Source organism: Leptodactylus fuscus, chromosome 6, assembly GCF_031893055.1.
Source record: "Leptodactylus fuscus isolate aLepFus1 chromosome 6, aLepFus1.hap2, whole genome shotgun sequence".
Taxonomy (NCBI): Eukaryota; Metazoa; Chordata; class Amphibia; order Anura; family Leptodactylidae; genus Leptodactylus; species Leptodactylus fuscus.
In genome coordinates, this window is record NC_134270.1 from 36,751,769 (window position 1) to 36,778,432 (window position 26,664).

Below are 26,664 nucleotides of genomic sequence, written 5' to 3' on the forward strand. Positions count from 1 at the left end.
TCTAATGGCCACCATTTGCTGTTTAAGAATGTTGTCCATTTGTCCACACATTACTAGAAGGAATAACAAAGGAAAAGCATAAGACGGGGCGAAAAACATGATCTAAAATTGTTATTTAATAGATATAATTTCATTAAAAAAAATGTCAGGAAAGAGATTCTTTTTTGGCTCTTTGTAAACCTCACAGCCCCACAAAATTGAGAGCAATGCTGCGCCTAGAGGAGGAGAGAAAGTAATTTCTTGTCTTTTCCAAAAAAGTTCTTCATGAAGTCATCTGCTGCCCTCTAGTGGTGAAATATTGAATAGCGGCTTCTCCTTTCTAATAGTGAATGCAACTTTTTTGTAGAATATTGTAGTCACTCTAGTTACATAGATAGATAGATAGATAGATAGATAGATCCATCTGTCCAATCGTAGTGTACTGTCCACCATCACACTCATGTCTTGTCATGCTGTGCATTTCATATATACTGTTTGGACCACATTCTGAAAATAAACCTCATTGTGTCTGAATTTCAGTAACCCTACAATCAGCTTTGTAAGTGGAACTAGTCTATTTGGGCCATTTGGTTCTGTTCAGCTCGTGGACAGCGGGATTCAGGTGAATCCTATTAATGGGTGAGTAAGAGTCATAAACACTTTTGGCATGGGACTCTGCTAATACTGTATTTTCAGGAGTTGCGCTAGAAACCAGTCAGTGTGCATTATCTTGCTTGTATTGACGATAAAGATTTAGGCTGTATTCACACAGATCTGTTTTTAAGTAGTTTTGGTTAAAACTATGCCTGTTAGCAGAGCTGCACATGGTAAAATGATCGCCGGGTGTCCCAATTGATCGTTGTGGCCACCAATGATCAGTTGTGATTTATAGGGGAACCTGATGGAGTCCCCAACAATGTAGAGACTAGTCCAGGACTAGGGTTCTCTTATTTTATTAAAACACATATCCGCTATTAATGTGTGATTTCTGGATCCCCCATCTATCAATAGAACATGGGCCATAGGACCCCCTTTTCTACTTACTTCTGGCCCATTGGTGGTCGTGTATGTGCACTATTGGCTCATTCAATGTCTATGGGGCTGTCTGAAAACAGCCCAGTATAGCACATGGCTTTTTGGGGGGCCCATAGACTTTGAATGGAGTGGGCCACTGAAGAAAAACTCTCGGCTAACTCCAGTAGTCATGTTGAAATAAATCCAAAGGGGAGCCCATATCTGTCCATTATCTTTGTTTTGCAACCCTCTGGTCTCATGATCAGTGTGGGCCCAGCAGTTGGACCCCCTCAATCAGGTAGAAAGGCTACAATTGGTTGTGGCCAGAATACCCCTTTAATTCTTACACACCTAGGAGTACTAGGCTGCATCATGGTATGTACAGTAGATGGTTGTACTTTACTTGCCATCACTGAGAAGACAATACATCTTATAATGACATAGGTGTGTTTTTGGTTTTTTTTTTCCAGGGTTTGTTCATCGAGCAATGTTGTGTCACTGAGATGTATAGGTGAGTGTGTCCAGTCGCCTTTTTCTATAGTGTTGTATGTACAGTATATCTATTGTACAGTATATTACATATATTAAAGAGAGTGCATGGTTTTTTCAACCCACAATCACAGTGCTGTATTTTGGCAATCTCATAGAATTGAATGGGGTGCTAGCGTACCTGTCTGTGCCCCCTTACTTATAATCAGTGGGAGTTCCAGTGTTCAGGATCCGACATGGCTGTAACTTATATGTAATGCCTTGTACAAGGCAATGGTTTATAACATGCGGTACAGGTACCCTGGAGGTGCACCCTGCTACCTATGGGGGTATGCGCTGTGGTTAGAGCCACTTTCCTTCCCCTCCCAAGGATGAACCCTCATGCATGGCTGTGGGCACCATCCTTACTTTACAAGCACAATGAGCAGTTACAGTCGTACTGATACCAGCGCCCGCCCAGGGGAGCGAGGGGTAAGCTGTGCTCAGTAGTCAGTCTGTGCTTTAAAAATCAGTGAGTGAGGGGGCGCATTGGATGCCTTTATGTTGGGGTACTATTGGATCATTATATGTGGAGGCAGTGGGGGCCATTATACTATACATGGGGGCACAGTGGGGGCCATTATTTATTGAGGCAGTGTGTGGACCATTATATTACATATGGAAGAATGATTAGGTTACACAAGGGCAGTGTGAGGGTCATTATTAGAAATGTTAGACTTTGTGGGTGTCATTATATTTGGGGAGGACTGAGGGGTACAGTACAAAATTCCAAAAGAAGCCTTACATTATTATATGTGATGGCTATTTTGGGGGTACTTGGTTGGGACGTTTTCTCAGTAGGGGATAGTTCACTTGAAAAAATTGAGAAAAGTCAGTATAGAGGATAAGTCGCACGCAGAAATTTTTAAAGGAGTTTCTCATACCAAAAAATAAAAGCACATTTCAGGAATATCCCATCACTTTCTGACTGAGAACAAAAGTGATAACTTCGTTCTGTGGCCATTTTATACCGCATGTGGACACTCCCGACTATCACCTGTGCGTCACTATATAGGACGACTTGGGTAGGGCAGAAAAAGGGAGTCTGTCACCAGAACCCAAATCATCTACCCAGCCCTGTAGATACATAGGTTAGGGTCACCTGCGTCGCGTCTTCCCCCTTGAGAATTGTGCTTGTGTTGCAGAGAGCGTTTTGTCCCAAATCTCTTATGACGCTGTCTTAGTGGTGAAACATGTTGGGGGACAGACTTAATAGCTTTTAATTGAGTTGTGGGTTCTGCATGTTGAATATCTAATGATAGTTAGAATGAAAATTGCTAGGTAGCCAGAAAGGGCAATGTAACAAGCTGCCTGCAGAGCTGACCCCATCAGATATAACCACTAAACTAAACTCACTAAACTCTCCCCTCTACAATCTATTCTGAATGCAGCGGCCAGGCTCATCTATCAGTCCAGCGATGCCTCCTGTCTGTGCCAGTCGCTACATTGGCTGCCTATTCATTATAGAATAAAATATAAAGTTATCACCCTCATCCACAAGGCTCTCCATAATGCCGCACCTCCCTACATTTCCTCCCTCATCTCTGCCTACCACCAACTGTGTTCTCCGTTCACTCAATGACCTAACACTTACATCCTCTATTAACAGAACCTCCCACGCTCGTATACAAGACTTCTCCCGAGCTGCACCACTTCTCTGGAATGCTCTACCCCAGACAATCAGATTAACTCCCAATTAGTTTGCCATTTCAAGCGCAAACTAAAGACGCATCTTTTCAGACAGGCCTATCACAATTTCTAACGTCAACCCTTCAGTACTATAATTAGAATACCCAAAATGTAACCTTCCTCTGTCACCGCTCCCATATTACCCCACATTACCCCACATGATATGATGTCTTTTCAGGCTAACTTTATTTGTCCAAGCTCCATCCACATGTTACAGGACACCACTAGTGACAGTTCATAAAGTTTTGTGTGTATAATGACAGTCACCTCTATTACAAAATTGTCTGACCACTGTATAAGCAATGCCGCCCCTGCTACCTCTTGTGTCACCCCCTTTACCTCATAGATTGTAAGCTCTTGCGAGCAGGGCCCTCAGTCTCATTGTGTGAAATGACATTATTTGTTATGTATCTGTCTGTATTTGAACCCTACAAATTGTACAGCGCTGCGGAATATGTTGGTGCTATATAAATAACATTTATTATTATTATTATATAACCATATTATAAGCTGTATTTCGTAACTCTCATCTCTTCCCCTTTATTGCTTTAGCTTGTGGGGCTAATCACAATAAAGAGCGAATTATCGGCGGACAAGACTCTGAAATCCAGAACACGCCCTGGCAGGTCAGCTTGCAGTACATGGGGAGCCATGCGTGTGGAGGAAGTATTCTTAACCCCCGTTACGTCTTGTCGGCCGCCCATTGTTTCCAGAAGTAAGTCCATATTTTGGATGTTTTTGATAGGACACAGCGGGGTGCTGAATGTAGAGATTTTGTTGGTTTCGCTAATAATACAGTCAATCAGGATCCTCAGTTAATGTGTATAACTATGTCCCATCCAGGAATGAGCAACAGGTGGAGAGATGGCGCATTCAGGCCGGTAGTGTCAAACTTACCTACCTATTTGCATCACTCGTGGAGGCGATCTTCATTCCCATCTCGTACAGCTTGGATCAGAAGCCAAACGACATTGCTATACTTAAACTGAAGAGTGATCTGAGCTTTTCTGGTAATTGACTTTATTATCCCTGTAAATGACTGAAGTGATAGGATTTATACACAAGCCCCAATCTTGTTGTCACCACCTACTGGCAAATCCGACTGATTTTTAGCTTTAAGAATAACGTGCGCCCTTCGACTCTCATGGGATGGAATGGGGGTCTTATTCTTATTCTCATACAAAGTAGGTTTGGCCATGATGGAGGGTTAGCTGTTGGTCAATCTGATGTGTATGGGCAGCAGCTAGCCATATTGATCCCTATGTATCCCACGATTCCGCCATGTATATCCTCCAGAATAATGACCTTCACTCATGAAGGTTGTGACGGGGTGTGGTTATCTTTTATTCCATAGACAGCATTTTTTTTCCTTTACCTACCTACCAGATTATAATGCCACTGTTGACCCATACATTATGTGACCTTCCAGGTTACCCCTTACTAAAACAGCCCATTAGATTTGCATTGGCAGACCACATAATGAGTATGGGGCCTACTGACATCTGCTGTCGGGGTAGACATGATCATGATCAGGCAGTAGGGCTTCAAATTACCAATTTTTTTGTTCAAAGGTAAACAACCTCACTCCAAATTGAGCGTGCATGTGTATGGGGAATAATATGTTTGTGGTAATTCCACAAAACAATCCTCCTCCCAGAGTCACGAATTCCAGTTGGTTACAACGAAAACCAGCAACTAGTGAAGCCAGCCCTCTTCCTAATAAAGGCCCCAGAATCGTCCTATAGGATAATGGTAACAACCAACACCTGAGGTTCGATCCAAATAACCTCAAGTAAATTCTGAAGGCCGATACTCAATGCCCAAACAGATGGCCCAATGGCAAGGAAACCGCCAGAAGACCCCAGACCACCGGATCCAAACCCCAACTAAACCCCACCAGAAAAACACACAATTTTTATACAAGTCTTCAGCTCGTGACACTTTCTGAATGGAGATGCTTTAAGTAGAAATTTTTGCCAGATACTTGCTGGGTCACGCCAATGTCATACATGCTATTCTTCAGAGAACACTGATAAACTGTAGGCACATGACAGTAGGTTGGAGTGAGGGGATCAGTGTAAGTATCATAGGAACGAGTCATGTGGACTCTGGCATGGATGGCATTCTTTACATAGGCCTCATAACTCGGCAGTATTGTCTTTAGATAAGGATTGTTTTCTGCTGCCAATAATAGACTACCTTACATGTAACAGTACAGCTAGTAGGATATTTTAAGACTAGAGATGAGCGAACACTGTTCGGATCAGCCGTTCCGAACAGCACTCTCCCATAGAAATGAATGGAAGCACCTGGCACGGCGACCGACCGCCGGCAAAGTGTACGTGCCAGGTGCTTCCATTCATTTCTATGGGAGCGTGGTGTTCGGAACGGCTGATCCGAACAGTGTTCGCTCATCTCTATTTAAGACCATTCTTGTGTGCGTCTATATAGAAGGCTACATGTACTGTTTTATGCACCTTTTACAGGCATCCTATATGCTTTTGCATCATAAACGTAAAGCCTGGAGGTCTCAATAAATGTTTGGAGGTCCGCAGATTACAGAAAATACTTTTTACCATAGTCAAACCCAGAGGCGTAACTTGACGCTTCTAGGTCCCAATATAAACTCTGTAATGGGGCCCCTACTTACCTTGCACCATTATATATAGTTTATTTTGTGTATCAGAGGGATCTTTGGGGGTCCAGGGCCTGGTAGTGACCATATAGCTACACTCCTGGTCAGACTTGTTTCTAATGGATTTGTTACTTCTAGTTAATATCACTTACCAAACTTATTTTCCTTCGACATCCCAGATTCAATACAACCAATCTGTCTTCCGGGTTTTGATATCAACTTACCAGCTGATACACCATTGTTGGTGACCGGCTGGGGTCACACTGTGGAAGGAGGCGGTAAGTTTACATTGGATATTTATGTATGTCTCTAAAATGTATTTGTATTTTTTCACATCTCTTTTCTGCTTCTGTCTTGATTCATTCACCATCAACGCGTAAGGCCATGTTGATATATTAAGCGTTCTATCAAGTTTTGGGCCCAGATTACAGGCCTGAAGCTATACATACTCTGCAAGCATTCCTACAGTACTATACGTGAATGAGATTGTAAAATTTAATGTATGGATTTACTCTCTAGCAATCTACAGTATGTTCGTTAGGTTGAATTCACATGTTGCTGGTTTTGTCACAAAAATTTCGGACTACACCATGGAATTGAAATGCATAAGCAGGTTGTCAATACCGACCCATTCAGAAGAATGGAACTCATTTTTCAGTCTCATAAATTTCTTCAACAATTGTCTTTATTGACTTGCCAGTTTGGCTCCAATAGACTTCATTTGGGCTAATCCACACACCTATTCCAACAAAAGATCATCTTAAAGGAAAGTTTAGGCTTTGCTTAGTCTTTATCCACACCACGTGAGCATTGACTTAGACTAAATCTCCACATAGCCAGCCGCAGCCAAAAACAACTGTGGAAAAAACTACGGCGGAATCACATCGCTTTTTTTTTTTTTTTTTTTTTTTTTTTTGGTGGCAGTTTTCACAGAAAGTCTGCAGAGTTTTCCTCTGTGGCCTTTCTGCGGCATTTTTGCTTACCTAAACCAGTCCAGGACAAGCTTAGCACCGAGCGGTGGATTGGGGAGGCCGCTGGAGCAGCGCTGCTCCAGCGGCCTCCCCTCACGCTCAGGCAGAGAGCAGGTCCTCTCCCTGCCTGCTCTCTGCCTGTGAACGCCGCTAAGCCCCGCCCCCTTGCTCCACCACGACCCCTCCGCTTTCTATCGTCCGCCTCGGGCGACGGAAAGGGCAGGTTCACCCCTGTTCGTAGGTACTGTAAAACACCCCAGTTTTTGCTGTGGCTTTACGTTACATGGGACGCTGGCCTTAAGGCTCCACGTTGCGGAAATGCAGCTTTATTTGTTGCAGTTTTTTGAGCCAAAGCCAGAAGTGGATTGAGCAGAAGCTAGAAGTGTAAGAACTTCATATATATTACCCATTCATTTTGTAGCCATTCTTGCCTTTGCTCAAAAAGCTGCAGCAAAATCTACAACGAAAAATGCTGTGTTTCCGCAACGTGGGGCCTCAACCTTAATCCAATTGTCTTACTGTTTATAGATTTATTTTCCATTTCTTGGTTTTCCCTCTCCTTTGTGCCTCATTTCTCTCAATTTTACTGTTCTCAGCATCCTTGGCCTCCAGTCTTCAGAAAGTTTCCGTCAACTTAATATCAAGGGAAGTATGCAACCAACAGTATTATGGTCAAGTCATAGATTCTATGATGTGTGCTGGTCGTCTCGCCGGTGGAGCCGACACTTGCCAGGTATTTTTTATTAGCCTCTCAAAAATCATTTTATATTATACTATTGTTTGCATTTTATAAAAAAAAATTTTAATTATTCTCTTTTCTGTGACTTTTTTAGGGTGACAGTGGAGGTCCCTTGGTATATCTAGGTTCTTCGTATTGGGAACAAGTTGGAATTGTAAGCTGGGGTGATGGCTGTGGACGGGCTGGCAAAGTTGGAGTTTACACAAGCTGCTCGTCGATGTTATCATGGATATATGGAGTCATGGGGGTAATGCCTGCTGCTAATGTTTTTCATATTATTGTATCGGTGACTAGCTTGGCTAACATCCTTTGCTATGTTGCAAGGCTTGTAAAAGGGAAAGATGGTGACTTACAGGATAGCTATGTCCAATAGGAGGCTATGGCATGACAGCTATGTACCTTCTACAAGAGAACAATTTGTACAATTGGAACAATTTTTCCCACATTGCCATTAAAGTGAACCTGTCACATAAAAAAAGCAGTCTGGTCTGTAGACATCATGTTCTAAAGCAGGAGGAGCTGAGCAGATTGATATATAGGTTTGTAGTAGAAGACTCAGCATATCCATTGAAATCTTTGTTCTGTCAGTGACTGACAGCTATCTCTGTATACACAGTCGTAGAGAGGAGGTTGTCAGTCACTGATAGCCCCGCCTCCTTGACTTCTCAGCAGATATTTCAACGGATAAAGAACAAGTTATACTGAATCTTCTCCCACAAAACTATACATCAATCTGCTCAGTTCTTTCTGCTCTGTCACATGCTGCCAATAGATTGTACAGCATTTTTTTATGTGAAAGGTTCCCTTTAAGACTCAATACACAGCAATGTCTACAGTAATATAGTTAACGCTCGTTATCCTAATTGTATGGTGCCGTCATGTTGCAGGCACATATGGCTTGACCCCATAGATGCTGTGATGAATAGCTATCATGGCATCTGACAGGCCTGAGTGGCTGCCATGACAGTCAGGAGGCCGATCAACAACTTCCTGGCTGTTTGTCCCTACTGCATAAGGGGAGTTTATGTGAAATGCACAGGGGATCAAGACATCCCAGGTTCAAGTCCCGGGTGGGCCAATAAAAAAACTATAATTAAAAGTTTAATGTAAAAAATAATGTAAACAAATAAAACAGACCTACTTCCGGCATACATCTGCACTATCCAAAAATAATCTCAGTTTAACGTGTGTGCATATATATATATATATATATATATATATATATATATATATATGTATATATATGCTTATATGAATATTTTTGGTCACCTCGCCTATTAAAAAAAGTAGTACCAATAAAAACTACAATTTCCCCAGCAAAAATAATTATCAAAGCCAAAGTCATTCAACAAAGCCATAAAAAAGTTATGGTTGTGTTGTTAGAATTCAATGCCAAATTGTTAATTTTCACAAAATTGCATTTTATTTAGTAAACCTGGTAATGACGGGTGGACAAAGTTGCTATGTTATGATAGGTTCACACCTGCGTTCGGGTTTCCATTTGGGGGTCTGCTTGGGGACCTCCCAAACAGAAACCTAGTCTGCTTAAAAAGCAGAAGTTACCTGCAGAAACCCGCTGAACCCATGGACTAAAATGGGGTTTGCCGGGTTTCTTCCCGAAAAGGGCGAAAAATGTGCATTTTTCAAGTGGAATGGGGAGTGGAATCCCCTAGCGGAGAGCAGGCGCAGGTGTGAACCTAGCCTTATGTCTAAAGCACATTGAACAGCATAAAGCCAAAATACAAAAATTATTGATAGAATTGTAGGTTTTTTCACACTGCCCCCCCCCCCCCCCAAAAAAAAAAAAAAACGTTAATGAAAGGTAATCAAAACATTGCACAATAAAGTCTGCAATCCAGCTCACCCTTATGCTTTCACTCCTTGCCTGGGTTGCACGGACGAGGGCGGACTCCAACCCACAAGACCAAATGGAAAACGAAGAGCAGAAATCCAGCCATGAGGAAGAGACGTTACAACAAGTCTCGAAACGCGTAGCTGTTTTTGAAATGCTGTACCATCTGCAACAACCCTCGGGTGACCTGTAATGTTTTTATCCAAGAAGAATAAAGGTTAAATTTTATCCTTTTGTCTGGTGGATGCTGGATTTCTGCTCTTCGTTTTCCATTTAATCAAAACATTATATGGTCCCAAATCGTGGCATGGTGCAAAGAACAAACCCTCATATGGCTATATCGATGGAAAATATAGAAAACCTTGTCCAAATATTATGCCTGAACTACCCTGCATCCTTAAAGGGTTAATGCAAAATGACTGTTGAATTATGACATGCTATACTATAGATACTGTAGATATTGGATAGGATACGATGGCTATGATGGTTAGATCTCGGATTGGACATGTTTCGGATAGGTGACACACATTTATATGTTTTTCTTTTACTTTCAGTCGCAACTATAGTCTCTGTATCAGATCTACAAAACCTGTCCTGTTTACTACTTCTACCTCCTTCGGACTTTGTGAAGATCATGGGTCGAGCATTCAATACGACTACTGTGTTAGTCTCTTCGAGACAGTCATTCGCAGCTCTACGCTCTGCAGGTCCAGAGAACGCTGACTCTTCAAAACTCTCCAATCAAAAGGAACAAAAAGACTATAAGACACCGAACTGCATTATGATCATTCCCTGCGCTGTTATGGAGGCAGTCTTGTCCTGTACTAGACCTCCATTAGATTTACAGCTTTCACTCATAGTAGACTGGGCTCAGCCAAGATGGCGGAACTCCAGCTAAACTCTGTAGGATCACTTCTTATGTGGCTGCTAAGTTATATGCTGAGAAAGCCGTGCTGTCATGTGCTGTAGAGATAGGTATGGCTACCAGGTCAATGACTTCACTCTTGGCTCATGTGTGATACCCCAGTGCACCGGCATCCATTGCCTTCTCCATGCTAGTTTGAACCCATATGAAGACCTGTTTTAGAATTTTTACTGATTCTCCCTTATCCAAACTCCATATTTTAACCCATATTACCCCACAATGGGGTCACTCAAAGTTTTACAAAGCAATCTCATTTATTATATTGGAAATGGACTGTATGCTGCAGGTATTTTTGTTTTTTACCATGAATACAGGGTAAATCACACTTGGAGTATTTCACATTGAATGATTGTAACTGCACCTTGTTTATGTCTTTTGTTCCGTTGATGGATGTACATAATGTATTTAGGAACTAAGTGAACTGTATATATATAATATTTTTAGTGCCAATTAAATGTCATTTTGTGTTTTGTCTAATAAACTATATGACCCCTAAACCGAACCCATGGTGTAAATGTAAGCTAATGTTACAGATCACAATAGAAGTCTATGGAGAAGGGAGGAAGAGACTGCTGCAGATATCAGTAAGTTTTGTATCTTACCTGTAGTGTTTAATTCACATCAGAAGAGGTCAGTACTTCTCTATAATATCATACATGATAGTGAGAGAGTTATGGAGTAGATTGTCTTCTAATTTCTGTGTCATGTCTATCAAAGACATCATAGCAGCCAGTCTTTACCCAACAGCTGAGGAAGAATTGAAAAGGGGCGTCTCCATTGCTCTACACTACTACAAGAGTGACAATGTTTCCCGAAAAAAAACATACATTTAAAAGCGGACTTTTCACCATCACCACCAACTCCAGATCTCATGTGCTATGTGTTGTAATACAGGTGCCTTTTGGAATCCATGTTTTTGTGGTTTTATTGAATCAAGTTACAGGTCCAGTGCAAACTTTCTCCTTTTTTTAAGCCTGTTCATGTCAGACACTTCTAGCTATAGCTCTGTTTTGTTTTGGTCCTTTTACATCTTTGCCACCATGCCCAAAACACATAGTATAGTAATTTTTTTTTATTTTTTGTTGATTGTGAGCCCCATATAGGGATCACAATGTACATTTTTTTTCTTATCAGTATGTCTTTGCAGAATGGGAGGAAATCCACACAAACACAGGAGGAACAAACAAACTCCTTGCAGATGTTGTTCCTGGTGGGATTTGAGCCCAGACTCCAGTGCTGCAAGGCTGCAGTGCTAACCACTGAGCCACCGTGTTGCCCCCAGCAACATAGCTATTTGACGTGGTAGATACCACAAGTATTTTAATACCCCACTCTTTAAGAGTAGAGATGAGCGAACACTGTTCGGATCAGCCAATCCGAACAGCACGCTCCCATAGAAATGAATGGAAGCACCTGTGACGCCGTCCGCCAGCAAAGTCAGCATCACAGGTGCTTCCATTCATTTCTATGGGAGTGTGCTGTTCGGATCAGCTGATCCGAACAGTGTTCGCTCATCTCTAATTAAGAGAAGGGAGGATTTATTTCTGTCATTGTGAACGGTTTGTTGGTCACACAGTGCATGCACCCCTTTGCTCATATCATTTGGGAGCACCAGAGTTACTTGAACAGTGAAATGAAAGTACTACCAACCACTGTGTTATTACCGCTCCAGTCAAAGTGGAGGAAAAAAATCTCCCAATCTGCTAGTTATGCCCTATCCTATAGCATCCTATCCTGGGGTACACGTTACAAGCATTGGGTTCATATCTAGTTGGCACGCATCTTTTCAAGCCCTTTTACCCTTCGTTCACATCTGCGTTCGGTATTCTGTTCAGGGAGTCTGCATGGGGACCCCCTGAATGGAATACGGAAGACACGCTATGCAGCAGTGAAGGCACACAGACCCCATAGACTATAATGGGGTCCATGTGCTTGCCGCGCGCTACCCGCACAAATCATGCAGGCAGGAAAGTAGATTGTGAACTACTTTCCTGTCCGCATGATCCCTGCGGAGATCTAGCGGCAAGCACACGGACCCCATTATAGTCTATGGAGTCACTGGCACACCGCTTGCAGTTGCATTCGGTATTCCTTTCGGGGGGTCCCCATGTGGACTCACTACCAATGGAGATGTGAACGAGGTCTTACAGGGAATTCCATTAGTACGTCTTCCAACTTTTGTGAAAATGACAATGTCGACTACTTGTACTAAAGAATACATTTTATTACATTCATCCAGAAAGCAGGAACAATGCCCAGGCAGCAACTGCAGTGGAGACCGGCGGCCATGGTATATGGTGCCAGCATTTATTAATATAGAAGCTGAGGAGGACCAGCAGAGAACTTCCCATTATGTGGAGAAATAATTCGGAGGAGTCTGGACATATTGCAGGTAAGCAGAGGAGAGGTGACAAGGCACACTGTGCTTCAAGCAGAAATCCTCAGCTGTAAATGTGGCTGATAAACATTAAGTATTTCTTCATTTGTGACATTTTGTGCATTTTTATATGTGTGATATATTTCTACATAAATAAAATTAAATATATATATATATATATATGTACAGTCACTGACAACAATGGCAGTGATTTTTTGTTGTCAGCCCCCACCCCATGCATAGAAAAAAAGAGTTAAATATTTGCTCCTCGCCACAAACGCCCGCTGGACTTTTTGCTTATAGAAGACAAAAGTGAACATCCAGGAAAACGGCTCCTCTGACCAGCAACACATTCACCTTGATGAAATACATGGTGCCATACGTGGGCATTTACAGGACCTACACTAAGGCCTAAAAGGAGACGACAAAATGGCTGCGCAGTGCAAGGTAATAACATATGTAGTGGATAAAGCGGTCACCCTCATCCCACAAGGTGCTCCCCGCTGAAGAATGGTTCCTGCAGTACTCGACCTCTGTGCTCTACACTCCGCAGTCCACCGAATGGAGTCACTTCTGTCCCCGTCCATGGCGGGGTGCAAATATCATGCTTTTGGTTTAGCTTTGGCTTCTTGCTTTGAGGCATTATCTGTGTTGTCGTTGACTGATGAACTAACAAGGCAGTCTTTCCTAAGAAAAGAAGGGTTAAATTTGAGATGATATATTGTTGAAATACCCACGAGATATAAGATTGCAATGTCCTGTATAGGGTTGAGCCGATCTTGAAATTTCAGGATCTTTTTTAAAATCTCAATTCATTTTTAAGATTCTAATGCAAGTCAATGGGATTTTTTTCCAAAAACTATGAAAAGTTACCAAAAAATACATACAAGTTCTTAGAATGCATAGAAAGAGCAAGGGAACACTTAAATGGCAATAAAACATTGTTTTTTAATCACTACGTGATGATGACGAGGCACTCGCCATATAATAAGCCATGGCTGAAGTTCGCGAGTAGATAGATACTATCTACTCTTCTGTTTCCTGGACTCTGCTACATCTCCATTACTGTACATTGACTTGTCTAACTAACAGGGTTGAGCGATCGGGATCGGAATTCCATTCTCAATCTTTTTTTTAGGCGGGATCGGAACCCGATCGCAATCGTGAAATTTACTCAATCGCTGATCGGGATCCGATCTTTTCCGATCCCGATCGCTGAACCCTAGTCCTATAGCTAAAATGGCAACTTATGCCAATGAATGAGGCTGGGCAGATTTCTGGTGTCTGTGATGTAGCAGTCAGGTCTAGTTCACAGAGTTTTTTGTAGGCGGATTATATCAGACAAATGTCTGGATACTTCATTTAATGCATTGAGTCCTCTGGTCGTAAATAGTAAAGTAGAGATATTTGCTTTTTAGGTTTCATGCTGCCTGAACAATGGGGCGACAATAAATCCCAGTAGGACGCTCACCAAAAAAAAAAAGTTGTGTCCGGACTTGGAGAAGCGATTTTGGCACAGCTTGAGTTGACTGACAAGTTTATCCATTTTTGTGTATAAGGAGACTCCTGCCAATGAAGCTAAATGGGGTCGAGAGAAGTCACCCAGAGGAGTCATCTCCCCACCCATGACCACCATGGTCCTCACGACAGGTTCCCTTAGAGAAGTCATTATGAGGCTCAGGCATCAGACCACAACACTCCTCCATTTTTTTAGGTATATTGTTTTACTATGTAAACTACAAATATGGTCATGAGTGAATATAGACTATAGCCCCTACGTATATATCAGACGTGAGCCCTAATTCTCAAACATTCACTTGGCACCAGAACTCACTTTTTATCGCACTTTTTCTTGATGATAAAGCTGACTGTCTTCTTTATGATAAGGATTAATATAAGAAGCCCGATGACACCACCAACAACTCCCACAATAATCAGAGTCAACGTGTTATCCACGACCTCAACTGTCAAGAGAAAAGTGTTAGTACATGGTGCAGAGGAGACAAAAGCAAAGATAGAGGCTTAAGCAAGTCTGTTTATAGTGTGAACTATGATCGATATGTAAGTGTCTGCACCTCCCGGTCACCCTTCTGCCATTATAGCTGCTATATTGTCCCTGGGCTGCAATATGTGCAAATCCAATATGATATCCCTCCTCATCCAGGTCTCACAATCTGTAAGATGCAGAGAGCAGAAAAAGACGACTTCTGTTACATATTATATGGTGCATTAAAGAAGAGCTGCCATGTCCTCTGACTTTTATATACCCATAGAGTGACGCCAGTGGGCTGAATCTGCCATTGGTAATATCTTTAGTGTAGCTTTCCCTATTGCAAAAATATTGGTGTTGTTACTTTCTGCTATATGTTGAAGTGGACAGTCAAGTGGGTGGTTCTTCATGGCCCAGTTATATTATTGAGATCGAACAATTGACAATATAAGTCAATAAAATTATGATTTCAAGTGGGCAGTCTTCCATTGACCATAAGGGACCAAGTACAAATGTATTGACTTTTATTGTGAAGTTGGTTATTTCTGCTGCTCAGCATTATCATTGGACAATGGGGAACTGCCCACTTGACGGTAGATTTTGGTGGATTTGTCAACTGGAGCAGACGGACCAGGACCGCCCACCTGACAGTATAGAGTATAATTAGTATACACAGGTGGGGGGTACAGAAATAAAATCCAGCTGTGCCGGAGACAGTGGAGTGGCATCTATTAAAGAATATAAAGAGTTGATGTTGGTGGAGGTGCTGAAAGGTTCTCATTAAGGGCTATTTGCAGTGGAAGAAGACATCAAGCCTATAAACTGAGACTCCTGTGGAATTTTCTTATCCCAGAAATCTTTCCTCTGGGTCATCCATTAGCACCTCCTGATAAAACGGAGTGTCGGAGCAGTGATACACATACTACAGTATTATTGAGTCAATGATATTTCAGCACTGTACGACAGCGGGATATGAGCCCTGCATTTGGATTTTGCGGTGTAGACGGGATGCCAACAAAAATTTCTGGTAATCTCATGACTTTTGGATATGGGATGTCCCTCACTCCTTCCTAAAACCACCCAAACTACAGTAAGTATTGACTTTGGAATAAATGCACAAAACACTTTATTTTGGGTGTCAAAATGGCCACAGCTTTATTAAACTCACAGAAGTAAAATAATGACAGAAGGAGTCAGGTGAAGTGCTAGACCATTGGGATTCACGAATACTGTGAGATCCCCAGCTGTCTGACATACAGCACCCGGCCAGACAGCAATAAATAAATAAAGGGGGCGGCACGCTCCGGCTTGCAATTCTAGCAGAGCCAGTACACTTTAAGGGCACCAACGACCCTGTGCTTAACCACTGTGCCCGCCCCTGGATGACGTTCCTATTCCGACATCCTTCAGGCTGGCCATTTCCAAAGCTCAGCCTGTTCACCACCATGAGGTTTAACCTCCTCTATTAGTTAAAATAAGTCCACAATAACTTGCCTGCAACTTCCACCTGACTCCTCAACCGCCACAGAAGAGGCCATTTGACACCTTAAATGGACTCGACCGCCACCAAACTGATTAGGAATGCTCTAGCCTCTAGAAACCTTATATACCACAAGTCTCCATACCATCTTCCCTACAGTACAATACAAGCTATGAATGTGGCTAAAAAATGCAGTTAGAAACTACTAAAAAGAAATAGGACTACAATACTGAAATTTCCATAAACCAGTAAACACGGGGAATACCGCCATACCACAAAAATGTAATTGCCAACCATTTCTGCACTTAAGTATATACTTCCCCCTTATGAGGTGTGAGGTCCCACTTATGGTGGCAACTATATACATATGATATAGATGTATATACCACGTACGAAATAACACCTCTGCAAGGAACTGCCACTAAAACTAGAACTGTCGATTTAGCTCCATTGGCAACCCTATACACTGCCGGGAAAGACATGGAGAGTTCAAAGAAGGGTAGAGAAAATTACTTGCTGTGCGTCAGCTTCACCAGATACTACAGCAACTCCAGGGGACTTACTGTATTGAAATAACTCACCATCGTTGTTTGATGGGTGCCAAGCACATCAACAATAAAACAAGCCATTAAATGATGCTTAGCATGATGAGAATAAGCCCATGATCAGCTCGAGATACAGAAGTCTGTGAAGGCAGCGTGAGACCCTTTCCCGTCATCTCTCATTCATTGTCAGAGTACTTGATGACCTTTACCCTTAGCCGCATGCACCGACCCAAGGGCACCCAAACCGAAATTCGAGGCTGAAATTCTCTTCTTTGCTGGACATGAGCCAGCACTATCCTGATGCTGCCCGTTCCGCAAGGGGGGGGGGGGGGGGGTGTTGCAGGCCTATATAGCTCCTGCTCGCAGAGCATGTGGTCATCATAGTAAGCAGTGCTGGGTTCCATTCGCTAACTGGCTGCGATAGACACTCTACTGCAACAATGGCGGTATCAAACTGTTGGCAACCTTAAGAGAATATAAGTTGGTCAATATAAGCGGTCAAATACCTTCACTAAGATAAGTACAAATCAACAGAAAGGGTCCTTGAAGCTATAGATTGTTATCAAAAACATGCCCCCTTTTTTTTTTTTTTTTTTTTTAATAAATATTTTTCTCTCACTCTCCAGCTGCAACCAGCACCAGCTCGGAGGGCTCAATTTAGTGCACAGGCATGTGAAAACTGATAGCCATGACCCTAGGGATGTACCCTAACAGGGTCTTCTTAAAATTAATTGGTTTGCCATAACCAGGGGTCCATACCTTTGATGGTTACCCCTCCACACCAGGGGGCCATACTTCCGATGGCTACCCCTCCACACCCAGGGGGCCATACCTCCGATGGTTACCCCTCCACACCCAGGGGGCCATACCTCCGATGGTTACCCCTCCACACCAGGGGGCCATATCTCCGATGGTCACCTCTCCACACCAGGGGGCCATACCTCTAATGGTCATCCCTGCACTGGGCTACACCCGAGGTGGTTGCCCATTATTGGCCAAATTATAAGTAACTTCAAGGACCCAGTAAAAAAAAAATATATATATTTAATGTCAATGGTGCAAATTATATTGCACAACAATAGCTATAGTTTAGGATTATATTTAAGAAAATAAATTAATAAATAACTATATTACATTCTGTTAAACACGCGTGATCAAGCTTGTTAGTGTATCGCAAACAACCTGTTACACAGTGGCTTGTAAGCACTTGTGTGTGTCTCAGTCCTAAGCCACCAGGCCCTTTAGGGTTACATAATAAGGCAAGGCCAGTGATAGTAACAAAGTAAAACACCGGTCTAAAAATTGGAGATCCAGACACACATGGTCATCTCTTCTACCTGTACTAGATCACTCAGCTAGTTAGACATGTATGTACAGTATTGTACTTATGTTGGGACTATGCATGCAAATCCCTTTACATATATATTCATACAACACCATGAAATTAAAGGCTCTAAAAGAAATATAACTTATAAGAACTTAACTTAAAAGAAAGAATAACTTACATGGCTCACCCCACTGTTTAAGCAATAATATTAAGTAATACCAGCTCCAGAATAATTCTGACCCATGTAGGTAATACGGAAAAACTTAGCAGCTGTCAGTGGGTACATTATACTGTTATAGTACACCACTGAGAAATAACCCATCACATAGTATACGACATGGGACCGGCTGCATTATATGATGTAACATATAATAATGGTAATCTATATACTTATTTGGATACAGACTGTAAATGCTCCTAAATGAAGGGCTACACGGGAAGACTAAGAAATACAATAATCCGATGCATTATTTGTCTGATATCCATTGTCTAAATGTGTTGGGCCCTAATACGGAGGTCATAAATAGAGCATTAGATGCCATATAAGGAGGAGGAAATAATAACACAAGCACTTAACTATTCCGGATACAAACCCCTTCCTGTTGAGGGGGAGGTCCTTGGAGCTACAAAAGTCTGGCTGCCAATCTGTTCCACCACACCAAATTACCCCCAGCCGCAAGCACTGGCCCAGGAGCACCATAACACCCAGAATGGCAGATACCACATATAATAACCCACTCCCCTGGACACCACCCAGCAGGAGCCCATAGACCAGCTAGACCAAGGTAAATTAATATTAGGGGAAACTAACCACCATGTTTCCCCACCTCCGAAAATTTCAACCAACTCCAAGGACCCCCTCACCCCCCCAATTAAAATTAACCTTTATACAGTACCTTCTATAGGAAGGGTTAATAGTAACACAAGCACTAAACTTCTCTGAAGACAAACCCCTTCTCATGAGGGGGAGGTTCTTGGAGCTACAAAGTTCTGGCCGCCAATTTGTTCCACCACCAATTTACCCCCAGCCGCAAGCACTAGCTCAGGGGCACCATAACACACAGAATGGCAGTTTTCCATATATAATAACCCACTCCCCGGGACACCACCCAGCAGGAGCCCAAAGACCAGTCAGACCAAGAGAAATAATCCCAGGGGAAACCAACCACCATGTTTCCCCACCGCTTACAATTTCAAACAACTCCAAGAACCCCTCACCAACGGTATAGCCTGTATACACAGTATGACCAGTATACAGCCCTGAGAAATTACATAAAAATGATTAACTTTAACTTATCCCCCAGCATGATAAGTATTAGCACAGAAATGGAGGATATACAGTACAGGGATTACAGTGCAGCCTCCATTACCCTCACCACACTGTACCAGGCTGTCCCTCTCTCACCACAGTGACCTCTCAGCTCCACCATAGAGAGCCCCTCAGTCCCCTGGACTTATGTACAATCTGCATTAATTGACTGTATATATCTTGAGGTAATACTGAAGTATACATTATATATCAGCAGTGTGTGACATGAGGGGACACTGTGACTATATATAACCTGAGGTAATACTGCAGTATATATGATATATCTGCCATGTCTACAGTGTGAGGTAAATACATGAGGGGACACTGTGACTGTACATATCTTGAGGTAATACTGCAGTATATATGATACATCAGCCATGTCTGCAGTGTCTGTGGTAAATACATGAGGAGACTCAGCCATGTCTGCAGTATGTAGGGTAAATCCATGAGAGGACATAACTGCAGACATCTTGTGGTAATACTGCCTCATATACAGTATAGTTGGTGATACTACACTAGTGCTGTGTAATGTGAATGTGGTGACACCAGTCCTGTGTGAGGTGATAAACCCCAGTCTTATACTCCCTGATACAGCAGACATGCTTCATCCAGGTCTTGTGATGAGAAAGAGGATGAAGGTGGATGAGACAGGAAGTTACATCTATTCCTAAACTCCTCCCTCCCTACAGTAACACACTAAGCACTACATACTCCTAAAGCTGAATATACACAGATATACCGTTAAAGCTGAACCATTCTGTATAAATCTACACAACTACTGCACAAAGAAGAAACTGCAGGAGTTATTGGTTCCCCCATCCCAAAGTCATGTCCCCCTTTGCCGATGGCTCCGGGGGTGTCTATCTTAGTTATACTCATTGCTTTTACTCTCTTGGCCAAGGAAAGCAATCTTGCCTCCCTTGGATATGTGCATGGTAATAAGACTGTATCATGTTGTGCAATGGTAAAGAAATACATGTGTATACAGTGTATATTATAAGCCTGACCCCAGAAATGATCATAGATGGATAATACGTCTTTCATATATCAGTGCCACTCACACTTGTCCACCACGGTGAGGAAGACTGTAGCATTGCTTGTAGTGTCTTTTTCCTTCTTATTTGTCACAATACAGGTGTAGCGCCCGGCATCATCAAACTCCACATCCCTGAGGAGCAATGTCAAGTTATAATCCTTGGTATTATTGCTAGGAAGAAGTGTTATTCGATCATGGCGGTAATTTTTATTTGGAATATGCTCAGGTTTAGGCAGGGATTTCTTGTTCTTCAGTTTCCCGTGGTAAAGCTGGTAATGAGAAAGAGATAAGATAAGATAATCCTTTAATAGTCCCACCATGGGGAAACTTCAGTAATAAAACAGTAATATATTACAAAAGGAGACACATATACAAGCTCAGAATAGCAGATAGGAGAAAATACTAGAAGTCTAGAAGGAGACTTCAGGATCATTTAGTTCTCTGTGCGGAGTGATCTTCGCTTAGTCTGATGTAGATTACGTATCGCGGTTGGAAGGAAGGACCTGTGATAGCTCTCCTTCTCACAGTTGGGGTGAAGCAGTCGGTCACTGACAGTGCTGCCAAGTGCCATCAAGGTCTCATACATGGGGTGGGATTTATTCTCCAGCATGGAGCTCACCAGGGATAGTATCCTGTCACCCACCACCTGTACTGGGTCCAGGGGGCTCCCCAGGATAGAGCTGGCCCTTCTAACCCATCTGTCAAGTCTAATTCGCTGGCTGATATACTACTCCCCCTGCAAGCCACTCCAAAGAAGATGGTTGAAGTAACCACAGAGTTCAAAAAGGCCTTGAGAAGTGGCCCCTAGACTCCAAAGGCCCTCAGACTCCTGAGCCGGTAGAGCCTGCTGTGACCCTTTCTGTGTAAAAGGCCATTAAGTGGCGAGAAGGCACATACCGTTTCCCCGAAAATAAGACATCCCCCAAAAGTAAGGCAAGGGGGGAGGTTTTGTTAAATTGCCTAATATAAGGCACCCCCTGAAAATAAGACATCCCCAAAAACACTGCAGTCGGCAGAACACTGTGCACGATGTTCCGTGTGCACAGGTATGCCGGCTGCTGCCTCTGCTGTGATACCACTGTTCCTGCTGCTGATCTTGACTTTTCAGGATCGATTTTAAAATCCGATTTCCGATCATTTTTCATTCGAACCCGATCTCGATCCCAATTCCGATCCCAATGCAAGTCAATGGGATTTTTTATTAATCGGAGATCGAATTTTAAAAGCAATCCTATTCACTATACAGCATGGAATCTAACAATTGTTAAAATCCACCCTGTGTAGTGAATCATTAAGTAGCCAGAGGATTTTTTTTTAATCCTCTGGCTACTTAGTCCCCCCTGGTGTCCACTTATCTCCAGAGATGGCTGGTCCTGTGCCTTCATTCTTCGCCTCGCTGCTGCTCCACGCTGCTTTTCTTCCTTCGCTGCCCCCTCCCTGCCAGGTTAGGAGAGTGTGGGCGGGTTAGGAGAGTGTGGGCGGGTACTGGGAGGGGGAGACGTCACGTCTCCCCGCCCTGTACCCGCCCACACTCTAAGCCACAAGCCCCGCCTACCTAGCGCTTTAAACACTAACCTGGGAGGTGGGGCAGCGAGGCAAGAAGAAGGAGGGCACTGGAGCAGCCATCTCTAGAGGTAAGTAGCTGCTAGAGATTTAGTTTAGCCTTCCATTCGAATGAATGGAGGCAGCCGGTGCGCAGGGGGTTAAGGCTGTGTGCCGGCTGCTTCCATTCATTCCTATGGAGCTGCAGCGGAGCCTTCACACTGAATATACAGCGTATACTCAGTGTGAAGGCTAAGCAATGCATTGTGGGGAAAATCACCGATCTCGATCCCACATAAAAAGATCGTGTTCGTAATTCCGATGGCGATCGTGAAATTTTCTCGATCGCCGATCGGAATCCGATCTTTTCCGAACACGAAACCCTAACTACTACTACTCCCATCCTCTCTACACTCCTCCTGCATTACTGCACAACTAAAGGAGCATTCCTTACTCTTTAAGAATGCTTAAGAATCAGATCTGTGCAGTATTCCGATAGTCCATTGACTGCGAATACTCCTGTTTGAGAGATACATTGCAAGCACACATAGGTTAGGTATATATGAAGTACTCACTACTTCTGGCTTTGACGTCTGATTGAACGTATATTCCCATCTGAAGGTTACATCCTCAAAACCAATACAGGTGGAAAATATGCAAGGTAGGTTGATATCTGTTCCATTCCGAGCTTTGATATGAGGATTTTTCCCTACGGAGACTTCTAATGAGAAGCAGGTATGGACAAGTAACGCGGCTGGAAATAGATAAAAGTGTTAATTATGTTCTGTCTATATAAAGCACTTAGTAAGATTCAATTTACATAGTAAAAAGAAAATAGTAGCACAGTCTATCAGTCTAATACTTACAGAACATTGGAGATTATTACTAGCAGGCCCCTTACTAGGGCAGTCAAAGGAACTGAACAGGTTCGGGTAAATTTAGAGCAATTTAGACCAAATAATCCTAAACTACAGATCAACCACATTCACCAACAACCATAAACTATATCTAGGAGGAACACTTAGGACTTAGGTTTATCATTTGTAACTGGAAATCATAGTATCAGGTATTCTGCATATTATTTAACATTATAGAAAAATATTGAATTACTGGCAGGTTATATACATGCGAAGCTGCAACTTGTGGGTCCAGTCTCCAATATACACCAGAGATTGCGGTCTATTTCTGGATGTAATATAATCACTTTTCTTAAAGCAATATCTTCGAACTCTTTCAATAACTTCTAACATTTGTTAATATGCTGTGTACAGAAATAACTCTCTTATGTCCGATAAGCCATAAACTCCTTGTCTGTGCTGCTGAATCCTAGTATTAGATCTGCTCTGTCTACTGTCTTCCGGTGGTTTTTGTGGTCAAATTACCGCTATTCATTAATAAAAATAGATTGTCCTTTTTTGTAGGGAAGTCTAATGTAAGCTATTTTCATCTCCCATATGGTTAGCCTTTCTCCGAGCATCATTAGTCAATGTCTTCCAATGTTACTAAGGAAAGGAGGAGGCATAAAGGACACAAGAACAAGTATAACAACCCATTCTTACCATAGGGTGATACGTATCTGAGGAGTTAATAATACTTCAAGAAGATGTAGTTACGTCATTTCATATAGGAGAAGTCTATAGGTGGCAAAATATTACAGAATTAGGTGATAGTAACGAATGTCGAGCCCATGGAGATCTTGACACTGAGTTATGGCGACTGCAATTGAAGCTAAGCAGTCCTATTAGGGAGACATATGAAGGACTTGAACTATATCTGTCCCTGTTTGACTCTCTAGGGGTCTACTCTCTAGGGTAGGGTGTAGTGTTTGCAAAGTGCTCATTGCTGATGTTACCAGTGCAACTACATCAAGAAACGCCAACTGGGAGAAGGAGACACTTAGTGCAGAGCAATGGTGGATTGAGGAGATTAGTATCCCTTCCGTGCTTCAATGAAAAAGGACAATCCCTTTAAGAGACTCTCCATAGGTGGTCCAGTTCACCAGAATTAAGACCTATGTCAGCCAGGGACTGGTGTAGATCTCAGGTATGACTTACGCCAGTTTTGTGGCGATGACATCCCCATCATGACATGCCTTGATCCCTGCCCTGTTCCACCCACTCTTTACAAAGTGGTCCAATGCTACTATTTTACATGTTAAGTCCAAGGAACTCTTCATCAGCAGTCAGCTGCCTTGGGATTCCCAGATGTTCAGCAGGTCCCTGACATTAGAGAGTCAAATACCACCTGATCCCTGATTTTTCTGCACAAAGTGCTTTCCTATTTCAAAGATTTCTCTTTTTTTTGTAAATCTTATTTTATAAAGATTTCACATTTTTTTCTTTATATGTTATTTACCACGCAGGCAAGATCTGGTCAGTGAGAGGCATGTCTAGTTTTTGAGGAACCATATATCACATGATCCGCCCTTTATTTAAATAGCCGGTACCAGTACAGTGGCCGCAGGCAGAACATAGGAATTTGCAAAATTAGTTGATGGCTGGGGGTATCTGGAGTAGAATCTGTTGCGATCAACTGATCGCTGGAACGAACTATATTTAAAAAGTGGGTCATGACACCCCCTAAAGTTATACTTAAGGGGGTCAAGCAGTCATAAAGTGTAACATCCTACATTAGTGCGTTAGATAAGCACAACCTAAGTGTGATGGACCTTTTTTGAGGACCACTCAACATTTCCGTGACACCAGGTGTGTTATGTGTGGTCGTATAACCACTATGTGTATTGTGCCACCAAGTGAATTCTGTAACCACCATTTATATTGTTGTTAAGGCATTAAAAATAATCTCTTACGCACAAAAGGTTGTGCAACAAGGGAGGGCCCACTGGAAGGGCCACGTAACCAGTCATCGAAGGGGCTAGAAACAAACCTTGCATTATTAAAGCCCTCTATATGTGTATATGGAGAGAATATCTATTATACCTATGGAAAGAAAATTGATTGAGCCATAATAAGAATTATTATGGATTGCTTTGACACTGAATACATCTTTGAGGCAGATGCGCTACCACTACCACTTATTAATAATTTACCAGGGGCCCTAAGTGCCTGCAGAACTTAATGCTTCTCGGTTTTGCTGACAACATTGAAATATTCACATCAAAAATGTCAACAGCAGATGTATTGTCTGTATTTGTTTTCATTGATATCCGAAAGCATTTACCCCTACACCAAAAAGATGATATAGCTTGCAAATAAATTCCTTTTTCTAATTTTACCTTGATTCTGAGCAACAGCCTGTATCATAGCCCAGAGCTGCATTCATAATTCTGCAGATTGTGCATAGAAACAGTCAACAAGGTTGACACATCCCTAAGAGTTGAGATGAGTTCAGTAAAAGGGAAAGTTACATCATTTGAGTGTTATAGGTCTGACCCCATATCAACCCAGTCCTGCAAATAGCTTAGGGTCACCTGAATTTTGGCAGGTTTCCCCTTGTGAATCGGTGTCTGAGATATCAAATTTTTTTTATTTTTTTTTTTAATGTAGATTGTGAGCCCCACTTAGAGCTCACAATGTACATTTTTCCCTATCAGTATGTCTTTGGAATATGGGATGGAAATCCATGCAAACATGGGGAGAACATACAAACTCTTTGCAGATGGTTTTTATGCCCTTGGCGGGATTTGAACACAAGGACTCCAGCGCTGCAAGGCTGCAGTGCTAACCACTGAACCACTGTGTAGCCCCCTGAGATATCAAAATTTTTGTCAGTATACAATTGACCAACAATCCCTAGAAAACAGACCATAGCGTTCTGTAAATTTGCGTATCTTCTGCTGGAGAATTACTATTTGAGGCTAAGACCCTACAGGACGACCCACGGCCAAAACGCGCTGTGGGAAAAACTGCAGCGGCAATGTATCGTGGTACTTCCCACAGCGCTTGAAACAAAAAGTTTGCGGAGTTTTCCTTTGCGGACTTTCTGTTACAATGGTATCTATGGGGAAACCGCCGACATTTCCGTAGATATAATTGACCTGCTGTGATTTCCAGTTTTGGAAGTCGCGGCGTGTCTGCACCATGGTTTTTACCACATAGTGGGCATGGGATTCGCTTGAATCCCACCCACTTTGCCTGTACTGTAAAACGCTGCGATTTTTCCCACGGCGGGCAAATCATTGCGTTTCCAGCCAGTGCTGCTTCAGTCTTAGAGTCTTGATCGACTGGAGGATCCTCTGGTTATCTGCTGGGCCAGTCAGATTCTGCTGATGACAGACCTTTAACTGGTAGTTAACAGAACATTGGTAAACCGGCAATATGATGGAATACAGACGTGTGCAGTATATTGTATGAGCGATCACATGACTGCATGTCCAAATCTCCCTGGGGGGGGGGGGGTGAAATAAATATTATTAAAGATCTATAAAAATTAAAAATTAAAAAACCCCTTTCCCTATCTATTTCGATATACATTTATATGTATAGGATTTCTTTTGTCTCTTGACAAACCAAACTGGCAGGAATCCGAGTGGACCTTATATAACTGAATATAATCTACTAGCCTCTGCTTGTAGCTTCGTCTGCATATTATTGGCGTCAATGATCCGCCTACAACCCCTGGCAAAAATGATGGAATCACCAGTCCCTGAGGATGTTCCTTAAGTTGTTTAATTTTGGAGAAAAAAAGCAGATCGTAGCCATGAAAAAAAACTAAAGGCATTTCATATGGCAACTTTCTGGCTTTAAGAAACACTAAAAGAAACCCA

At 42.4% G+C, this 26,664-nt stretch overlaps 2 protein-coding genes across 2 annotated transcripts in view; one reads left to right on the top strand and one right to left on the bottom strand.

Moving 5' to 3' along the window:
* Window positions 1-10,271, top strand: part of LOC142209477 (transmembrane protease serine 4-like) — a 31,736-nt gene extending 21,465 nt beyond the window's left edge. Inside the window, exons 6-13 of the mRNA XM_075278470.1 lie at window positions 520-618; window positions 1,464-1,504; window positions 3,763-3,925; window positions 4,054-4,220; window positions 6,025-6,123; window positions 7,413-7,549; window positions 7,650-7,802; window positions 9,962-10,271. Coding sequence (XP_075134571.1) covers window positions 520-618; window positions 1,464-1,504; window positions 3,763-3,925; window positions 4,054-4,220; window positions 6,025-6,123; window positions 7,413-7,549; window positions 7,650-7,802; window positions 9,962-9,973 — 871 coding nt within the window. The 3' untranslated portion in view covers window positions 9,974-10,271. The remainder of the gene's footprint in view (window positions 1-519; window positions 619-1,463; window positions 1,505-3,762; window positions 3,926-4,053; window positions 4,221-6,024; window positions 6,124-7,412; window positions 7,550-7,649; window positions 7,803-9,961) is intronic.
* Window positions 10,272-12,535: 2,264 nt separating this feature from the next.
* Window positions 12,536-26,664, bottom strand: part of SCN4B (sodium voltage-gated channel beta subunit 4) — a 47,005-nt gene continuing 32,876 nt past the window's right edge. The window contains exons 3-6 of the mRNA XM_075279741.1: window positions 22,514-22,692; window positions 20,422-20,665; window positions 14,544-14,673; window positions 12,536-13,396 (exon numbers count right to left, since the gene is read on the bottom strand). Coding sequence (XP_075135842.1) covers window positions 13,312-13,396; window positions 14,544-14,673; window positions 20,422-20,665; window positions 22,514-22,692 — 638 coding nt within the window. The 3' untranslated portion in view covers window positions 12,536-13,311. The remainder of the gene's footprint in view (window positions 13,397-14,543; window positions 14,674-20,421; window positions 20,666-22,513; window positions 22,693-26,664) is intronic.